Raw genomic sequence first — 10,179 nt, forward strand, 5'->3', positions numbered from 1 at the left:
AAATGATTTAAACAAATTTTTGTGTTTTGAATTATTGTCCATAATGCTTGTATGTCATTTTAAGACGAGCGCACCTAACAAAAGTATTAATTTTATCTGACTATTTAGTTACTTAGGCAACCAACATTACGCTGCAATTTACGATTTCAATAATTTTACTGTAACATCCGTTAAAATTATGCTATTCTTCAATTGTATTAGAAAAATTTACGCATTAGGCGTTCGCTGCTTGTTGTACTTTCTAGTTCGGTCGACAAAGCGGCACTCACAAAACTGGCAAACGTTTTTCTAATAATCAAGTGCAGAATCTAAAATTTACCACGAAATAGAACCATAATGGTTCAAATTTTCTAAATATTTCATCCTGTTGTTGCACATTCATAAACACCCAAGCTATTCACCTCTCCAAACCAAAACATCACGTACCCAAACAATTTCACCAACACGAACCCACCGACTCAATTGACCTCGCAGCACCTCAAAACCAAACAACCATCATCACATCCAACTATAAAAAAAGCCGAAACCCCAAAGCGACCCATCAATTCGAACGTTCCAACCATGGTGACCACTCTTACCCTCCTACTACCTCTGGTAGCCGTCACTGCGGTAAGTCACCCCTGAATTTACTTCTTAAGGTCTAATAATCACCTCTATCAAGGCATACCCCTTCATCCCCTGCAACTGCGGTCTGGGTTCAGGGGAAGAAATTTGCCACCACCGCGACAGCAAATGCACCCCTTTGGTGGTGCGCCCGGTGGATGTACCGAGACCCGTGTTACCAACCCCCAAAGTCGTGTGCGCCCCTGTAGGGGGGATACCCCCTCTGCTACCCGTAGGAGGACCTTGCGATTGTCACACGTCCATTGTGAAGCCAGCGGTGGTTCCAAGGCCCCCTTGTACAGCTTGCGCAGGGAGTATTGATATTTCGAACGACCAGCTTTTGACTTTGAGTCAGAAGCAGCAGATTTTGTTTGGGGGAGCGAATGGGGGCTTGGGGGCGATTAGTAGTGTGCCGGTGCAGAGCGCAGCCCCCATTTTAATAGACGACGAAGACAAAACCAACCTAAATCCGGCTAACTACGTCCCTGCGGATCCTGTGTCTTTACACGTTGCTTACAAACTGGCACAGGAAACCTGTGACCATAACGAGGATAAATTGGCTTTTGGGTTTAGGAGTCTTCCTAGAGAAATCCCACTGTATATTAGGGTAAGTATCTTGTTTGTACGCACAGTGGGTCTAACACTCTGTATAGAGGTCAGGTAACCAAGTCCCCGAAGAAAACCTCTTCAGCCTCAACGGCCAAATCGTCGAACTGAAGGCGAAAAAATGCACCAAAAGCAAATCCCTTGATGATGAAGCCCGAGAACAACTCATCCAACTCGCGGAAGAAGAAGAAGACGAAAAATTGAACGCTGGAATTGCCAACAATGTCAAGCACATCAGTCTAGGGGAAATAGGTTACGGACTTGCCAACAGTAAGTCCTTAAAATTAAAACATTCTCCACATTGTTCGTTCTGTGTTTCTTATTTCAGTCAAAGATCCTCTCTTCATCAATATCAAATCCACCAATGGAGCTCCTGATGACGGTTTGAGTGCCGATAACAAGAACTGCAATGACGGGTTCCAGCCAGGCAACGTAATTATTAAGCAAATTCCAAAGAAGGAAGACTATGATTTCCCGTCTGCGTTCCCGGAGCCTTGTCCTTCGGATGAAGGGGTCTTCATTCCTCCTCCTCCTGCTATTCCTCCAGGAACTCTTTTCGGTAGTCCCTACACGTACTTGTCCAGTTCGTCGTCGGCGGCGTCGAGTGCCAACTTGTTCAAGAAAAGTGTGTTCTTGCAAAAAGTTGGATGTAGTTAAGTAGGAGAGAATTTATTTTGATTGTGATTATTGAGTTGTTATTTAAATAAAGTTATCTTGTCAAAAAAAATGTTTTTTAGTTACGATTTTCGTACAGGTTGACGAAAACTGTCAACAAGTTTTATTTGAGTGCAAATCGCTATCAAACATATTTTAGTACAAAAATTCAAAAACTCAGACCTTGAGAGTGGAAATATGGAATAGTAGTGAGTGTATTATTATCTGCATTTATTTTTGAATAATTTGAATAATGGTGTGTTATCTTTATGACCGCATATAATGATAGTGATTACTCACTATTATTAAAACAATAATATTAATCATTTTCCACATCCACGTCTATCGACGCAAGTTTAATAATACCATTTATAATATCAGTTCTCCTGTATTCACATATTTTTTTTTAATTGGACTCTTACAGTTAATGATGCTAATTATAAAATTTGCACATTAATTAAAGTTAAGTTAAATTAAAGGATAACGTTAAAGGAAGCAAAATTCATATTTTTACCGGTTTTTACTGCATTAAAAATGAATATTTTGTATATTTTACAAGTTTGCTGCATATTTTGGCGATTATTTTCATATTTTTGCATATATTCCTAAAAGTTTACAATTTTGTCAAAAAAGCGTTTCGTTTTATCCAGAGTTTTCACCGGGTGATTAAAAACAAGACAGGCCAAATCAGGTCAGGTCATGTCAGCTCAATTCGATTTTTTCCTATTTTTTAGTTTTCGGCTTTTGTTTTCTTTATTTTTTCAAATTTCACATTTTCAATGGTCAGATTTTATATATTTTTTTACTGTGAAAATGTTCGAATTTTCGATTTTTCAAATTTAAGATTTTGTAATTTTTCGTTTCTTCAAAATTTCGATTTGAAATTTGTTGTTTCGATTTTTTATTTTCTTTATTTTTACAATTTTTCAATTTTTCAATTTTCCAATTTTATAATTTTTTGTTTTTTCATTTTCAATTTTTTTAATTTTTCGTTTTGCAATTCTTCAATTCTTCAATTTTTTAATTTTTTGTTCCTTCAATTCTACGACATGCAACTTTTCGAATTTTCATTTTCAAATGCTTCAAACTTTCGATTTCATCTTTTGGTTGTTTCGATTTTTAGATTTTGCAATTTTTTGATTTGCACTTTCACGAGTTTTCAATTTTCCAGTTTTTCATTTCTTCAATTTTTGGATTTGAAACTTTTCGTTTAGGTTTTTTATTTTCTTTAATTTTTCAATTTTTCGAGTTTTCAATGTGAAATTTTTAGATTTTGAAGTTTCAGATTTTTTGAAAAATTTCAGAAACGAAAAATTGAATAACCGAAAAATTGGAAAACTGAAGGATCGAAAAAAATCCTGGAAAAAGCAAAATATTCTAAAAACGAAATATTGAAACTGCAAAATTTAAAATTTTAAAAATTATATATACGAAAAACTAAAAAAATCGAAGGAAACATTGAAATACGTAATATGAGAAAGAAAATAATGAGAAATTGTAATATAAAATCGCTAAAATGAAAAATAAAAATCAAGAAAATTGAAAAATCGGAGAATGAAAAGTTGTAATATCGAAAAAAGCAAAATTGAAAAATTGAATAATTATGAAACCAACACACTGAAAAATGGAAAAATTGAAAAAATAAAAAAATGAAAAAATTAAAAATTGTGATAAAGAAAATTAGTCGAGCGTAAATAAATCCAGATTTTCTGATTTTGCGATTTATTTTCTTATATTATAGTCACAATCTTTTTTCAATTTTTCCGTTTTAAATTTTTCAGTTTCTCGATATTTAATTTTTCAATTTTGCGATCGTTCAGTGTTAGTTTTTCGAATTTTGACAATTCTATAATTTTTCGATTTTACAATTTTTATGTTTTCCAATCTTTCGTTTTTCAATGTTTTCGGTATTGCAATTTTTGGTTTTTCCAATTTTTCGATTTTCAAATTTTTCCAATTTTTTTAATTTTTCGATTTGTCTACTTTTCGCATCAAAAAATGGATAAATTGCGAAGTTGTAAAATTGAAAAATTAAAAATGAAAAAAATATATAAAACGAAAATTTTGAAAAATCTAAAAATCGGAAATCAAGAACTTAAAGAATTGAACAAACGAAAAATTGAATAACCGAAAACCTCAAATTTAGGAAACTTAAAAATCGAAAAAGTATAAAATCCAAAAAGCAAAATATTGTAAAATCTAAATATTGAAAATTTAAGAAATCGGAAAATTGCATAATTGATAAATCCAAAAACTGCAAAATTGAAAATTTTAAGAATTATATATACGAAAAATGATAAAACCGAAAGAAACATTGAAATAATATAAGAAATAAATTGTTACATAAAATCGGGAAAATGAAAAATAAAAATCAAGAACTTGAAAAATTGGGAAAACGAAAAATTGAAAATTCGAAGAATGAAAAATTGTAAAATCAAAAATTGAAAAATTTCGAAGTCGAGAAATTGAAAATTTGAAAAAAATTTAAATTGAAAAAATAAAAAAAAAGATGAAAAAACGAAAAATTGTAATGAAATAAATTGGTCGAACGTAAATAAATCCAGATTTTTTGATTTTGTGGATTTTTTCTTATAAGTTAAAAATCAATGAGTGCATGTGTAAATCGCAATTATCGTCATAATTTTTTATTTATTCGATTTTTTAATTTTTTGGTTTTTAATTTTTCAATTTCTCGACCTTTCAGTGTTACAGTTTTTTGAATTTTTGAGTTTTTCAATTTTCCGGTTTTCAACGTTTCCGGGATTGCAATTTGTGATTTTTCCAATTTTTCGATTTTTAAAATTTTTTCGATTCCTTAATTTTCCGATTTGTCAACTTTTCGCATTAAAAAAATGGGTAAACTGCGAAGTTGTAAAATTGAAAAATCAAAAATGAAAAAACGAACAAAATAAAGTGAAGATTTTGAAAAACCTAAAAGTTGGAAATCAAGTACTTGAAAAATTAAACAAACGATAAATTAAATAACCGAAATACTCAAAATTGGGAAATTTTAAAATCAAAAAAGTGCAAAATCGTAAAAGCAAAATATTGTAAAATCCAAATATTGAAAATTAAGGAAATCTTAATATTGGAAAGTCAAGAAATTGAAAATTTGAAAAAATTATTATATATGAAACCGATATATTGAAAAATGCAAAAATTGAAAAAAATTAAAAAATGACAAAACGAAAAATTGTAATAAAATAAGTTGGCCGAACGTAAATAAATCCGGATTTTTTGATTTCACGAATTTTTTTCTTAAAAGTTAAAAAATCTATGAGTGCATTGGTAAACCACAATTTTTCGGTTTATAATTTTTCGATTTTCAACGTTTTCATATTGCAATTTTTTGTTTTTTCGATTTTTAAAAATTTTCAGATTTTTAATTTTTCGATTTGTCAACTTTTCGTATCAAAAAAATTGCAAACTGAGAAAACGACAAAGAAGTTGAAAAATTGCAAAAACGAAAAATTCAATAACCGAAAGATTCAAAATTGGAAAACTTGAAAATCGAAAAAGTGCAAAATAGAGAAAGCAAAATATTGTAAGTAAAATTGAAATACTCAAAGTTAAAGGAATCAGAAAATCGGATAATTGGTAAATCCAAAAACTGCAACATTGAAAATTTTAAAAATAAAAGAAATAAAAAACCGAGAATTGTAATATACAAAATCAGCAAAATGAAAAATAAAAATCAAGAACTTGAAAAATTGAGGAAACGAAAAATTGAAAAATCGAAGAATGAAAAGTTTTAATATCGAAAAAAGCAAAATTGAAAAATTGAATAATTATGAAACCAACACTGAAGAATGGAAAAATTGAAAAAATAAAAAAATGAAAAAACGAAAAATTGTGATAAAGAAAATTAGTCGAACGTAAATAAATCCAGATTTTCTGATTTTGCGATTTATTTTCTTATATTATAGTCACAATTTTTCAGTTTCTTCTTTTTAAATTTTTCAGTTTCTCGATATTTAATTTTTCAATTTTGCGATCGTTCACTGTTAGTGTTTCGAATTTTGACAATTCTATAATTTTTCAATTTTACAATTTTTATGTTTTCCAATCTTTCGTTTTTCAATGTTTTCGGTATTGCAATTTTTGATTTTATCAATTTTTCCGATTTTTTAAATTTACGATTTGTCAACTTTTCGCATCAAAAAAATGGATAAATTGCGAATTTGTAAAATTGAAAAATTAAAAATGAAAAAAAAATATAAAACGAAAATTTTGAAAAATCTAAAAATTGGAAATCAAGAACTTGAAAAATTGAATAACCGAAAGACTCAAAATTGGGAAATCTAAAAATCAAAAAAATGTAAAATCGAAAGAGCAAAATATTGTAAAATCGAAATATTGAAAACAAAAGAAATCGGAGAATTGCATAATTGATAAATCCAAAAACTGCGAAATTGAAAATTTTAAGAATTATATATACGAAAAATGATAAAACCGAAAGAAACATTGAAATAATATAAGAAATAAATTGTTACATAAAATCGGGAAAATGAAAACTATAAAATCAAAAATGAAAAATAAAAATCAAGAACTTGAAAAATTGGGAAAACGAAAAATTGAAATCGAAGAATGGAAAATTGTAAAATCAAAAATTGAAAAATTTGGAAGTCGAGAAATGGAAAATTTGAAAAAAAATTAAATTGAAAATACATATAAAAAAAAGATGAAAAAACGAAAAATTGTAATAAAATAAATTGGTCGAACGTAAATAAATCCAGATTTTTTGATTTTGCGGATTTTTTTCTTATAAGTTAAAAATCTATGAGTGCATGTGTAAATCGCAATTATCGTCATAATTTTTTATTTATTCGATTTTTCAATTTTGTGGTTTTTAATTTTTCAATTTCTCGACCCTTCAGTGTTACAGTTTTTTGAATTTTTATATGTTCCAATTTTCCGTTTTTTCAGTTTTTCGGTTTGCAATTTTTCGATTTTCAACGTTTTCGGTATTGCAATTTTTGATTTTTTCAAATTCTCGATTTTTCAAATTTTTTAGATTCCTTAATTTTTCGATTTGTCAACTTTTCCCCTTTAAAAAATGGGTAAACTGCGAAGTTGTGAAATTGATAAATCAAAAATGAAAAAACGAACAAAATAAAATGAAAATTTTGAAAAATCTAAAAGTTAGAAATCAAGTACTTGAAAAATTAAACAAACGATAAATTAAATAACCGAAATACTCAAAATTGGGAAATTTTAAAATCAAAAAAGTGCAAAATCGAAAACGCAAAATATTGTAAAATCCAAATATTGAAAATATAGGAAATCTTAATATTGGAAAGTCAAGAAATTGAAAATTTGAAGAAATGAATATATATATATGAAACCGATATATTGAGAAATGGAAAAATTGAAAAAATTTAAAAAATGACAAGAAGAAAAATTGTAATAAAATAAGTTTCGCTGAACGTAAATAAATCCAGATTTTTTGATTTCACCAATTTTTTTCTTAAAAGTTAAAAAATCTATGAGTGCATTGGTAAACCACAGCAATTTTTCGGTTTATAATTTTTCCATTTTAAACGTTTTCATATTGCAATTTTTGGTTTTTTCAAGTTTTCGATTTTTCAAAATTTTCAGATTTTTTAATTTTTCGATTTGTCAACTTTTCGCATCAAAAAAGTGGATAAATTGAAAAGTTGTAAAATTAAAAACTGAAAAAACGAAAAAGAAGTTGAAAAATTGCGGAAACGAAAAATTCAATAACCGAAAGACTCAAAATTGGGAAACTTAAAAATCGAAAAAGTGCAAAATGGAGAAAGCAACATATTGTAAAATCGAAGTGTTGGAAATTAAAGAAATCAGAAAATCGGATAATCGTTGAATCCAAAAGCTACAAAACTAAAAATTAAAAAAAAAGGAAATAAAGAAGCGAGAAATTGTAATATACAAAATCAGCAAAATAAAAAATAAAAATCAAGAACTTGAAAAATTGAGGAAACGAAAAATTGAAAAAACGAACAATGAAAGAGTATCGAAAGAAGATAACAGCTAAGCCACGTCAGACCAAAGTAGGTCAGGTCAGCTCAAATCAGGTCAGATCAGATCAAGCCACGCCAGACCAGGTCAGACCAAGTCATCTCAAGTCAAGTCAAACTAAGTCAAGTCACCTCAAGTCACATGTGAAGATCGACGACGAGGAAGTACCTTAATAGACATTTTGGCATTTAATAAATAATTATTCTAATCTAAGACCATGACAAATTGATTATAAAAATCGCAAATATGAGCTTGATTTTGGAAAATGTAAAACTGATACATAAATTTTAGATAAATCAAAGTTATTATCTAAAACTCAAACCGTTATCGTCAATTAAATTTTACGAGGTAGTGGAGGTCACCATCGGCATCATTTAACGGAACCTCTTCAACCCACTTATGTTTTTTATTATTTTTTTAAATCAAACGCGTGCCTTCAGTTTTATTACAACCGAAGGAAACCACAAATCAAATAGAAATATTACATCGATATATCAACTTTTTAATTGACCGTAAACGTACAGTGTGGAGACAATTACGTGCATGCTACTGTTTTTTCATTATTGGTACGAACACACCAGTTGGAACATCATTACAGTAGTCCTATTTTATAACTCGTTATAATATTTCAAAACCCTTTGAAACGTCCAATTGAGTTATTACTGTTGAAGATGGAAGCAAGCAATCAAGATCGTGCGAAGATCGACGACGAGGAGGTAAACCATGGTCAAAAATTTCGCAATGGTCTGAATTTTTGTTGTAGATATTATTACGACCCATCGTACACGTCACACTACCTGGGTTGGAGTACCGCAACCTCATGAGACGACTTTATCGTTCTTATAACTTTTGGGTCAGGTGTCCCAAAGACCGACAAAGAATTTTTGGAGATATTGGAAACACGTTCCACAACATTAGTATCGTGTAAGAGAAAATTTACATTCGAGAGTTCCTTTCTTGACTTTTTTGGGTACCCAGGTTGGATGATATTGAAGATGGGACAGTCCTTCGTAGAGGAATCCCAGCTGCCCATATGGTATATGGTGTCGCTTTGAGTGTGCAGGCTACAATATATAACGCATTTCTGTTGTTTCAAAGCTTGCTACAACACTTAAAAGACAATGAGGATGTCGTCACTGACGATTTTGTTAAAGTTGGTATTGAGTTCTTCACTGGACAAGGGATGGAAATATACTCCAGAGACGTCGAACAATGTCCTACTTTTGAAGACTACGGTGTGGTGGTTTATGGAAGTAAATTCAACATTTTTGGTAATCAAACATCCTTAAATTACTCTTTTTTGGGGTTTAGAATCCGCCAGTCCGTTATTTTGGGGAATCCAGTTGTTGCAGCTGTTTGCCAAGAACGCAAAAATTGACTTTATTTTTGAAATTTTTGACAAAATGGGTCACTTTCTTCAGATATATGACGACTACATTAATTTACACAATCCTAAGGTAAAATAAACATTTTCAAACAAATCGTTTCAAGTGGTTTTCCAGTACGCAACCGTCCGAGTCTTCGCTGATGACCTGGATGAGGGGAAATTTAGCTACCCCATAATTCATGCCGTCCGAAGTCACCCGGATGATAAGCGCCTTCTGAGTATTCTTATCACACTTGATAAGTAACTCGATTTTTTATAGTTTTGTTTCAGACATGTTAAAACAGAGACCTCTGGATATCGAAAGTAAGAAAGTGTTTGTAGAGATAATGGAAGGTTTTGGAAGTTTCGAATTCACTCGAAATGTGTTGGAAAATTTAAGGAAAGGAATTCTCGCCGATGTGGAGAAAATGAAACTGGAGAAAAATCCATATCTGGAAAAAATTCTTGAAGATATATTCAGTCGTTTAGAAACGGAAATATATTTCGACGGTTGTGACTAAATTTAGGCACTTTTTACTAAAATTGTGGGATTTGGGAAAGTGATTAGTGATTAGTGATCCATGTACGGGTATTTCAATACTTAGCTCGGTAGTTGTTTTTGTAATTAATTTTATCTGGTATTATTAATTTTATGTGTGTTAGGAATATCGCGTAACTAAAATACTTATAGATTTTAGAATTACTTATAGAGGGTGACCCTAAAAAATTAAAAAATGAGGCAATTTATTATATTGATTAAAATCAAGAATAACTCACTCCATTTTTCCGAAACTTTTTGAATACGGTGTATTAGTATTACACTATTATTTACAGTCAACCAATTTTTTCATTTTTTTATTTTTTCAATTTTTCCATTTTTCAATGTTTGGGTTTCATAATTATCTATTCATTTTTTCAACTTAAATTTTTCAAATTTTCAATTTCTCAACTTC

The 10,179-nt window shown here is 29.8% G+C and overlaps 1 protein-coding gene across 1 annotated transcript; it reads left to right on the plus strand.

Annotated features, from left to right (window-relative positions):
• The first annotated feature begins 7,844 nt into the window (after window positions 1-7,844).
• On the plus strand, window positions 7,845-9,747 carry LOC135137850 (terpene synthase-like). Its single transcript, XM_064067602.1, has 7 exons — window positions 7,845-8,024; window positions 8,532-8,576; window positions 8,624-8,784; window positions 8,839-9,113; window positions 9,172-9,317; window positions 9,363-9,465; window positions 9,518-9,747. The coding sequence occupies exons 1-7, from the start codon at window positions 7,845-7,847 to the stop codon at window positions 9,745-9,747; spliced, it is 1,140 nt and encodes a 379-aa protein (XP_063923672.1).
• Window positions 9,748-10,179: the final 432 nt, after the last annotated feature.

The sequence above is a fragment of the Zophobas morio genome, unplaced genomic scaffold (assembly GCF_036711695.1).
Source record: "Zophobas morio isolate AGI-343-1 ecotype UQ-CSIRO unplaced genomic scaffold, CSIRO_AGI_Zmor_V1 ptg000030l, whole genome shotgun sequence".
In the NCBI taxonomy this organism is placed as follows: domain Eukaryota; kingdom Metazoa; phylum Arthropoda; class Insecta; order Coleoptera; family Tenebrionidae; genus Zophobas; species Zophobas morio.

Bases quoted from the DNA above. Each gene is read 5' to 3' on its own strand.
- LOC135137850 (XM_064067602.1), top strand. From the start codon at position 7,845: ATGAAAGAGTATCGAAAGAAGATAACAGCTAAGCCACGTCAGACCAAA. The intron at 9,114-9,171 runs GTAAATTCAACA...TTTGGGGTTTAG, and splicing joins CGGTGTGGTGGTTTATGGAA to AATCCGCCAGTCCGTTATTT. The intron at 9,318-9,362 runs GTAAAATAAACA...GTGGTTTTCCAG, and splicing joins TTAATTTACACAATCCTAAG to TACGCAACCGTCCGAGTCTT.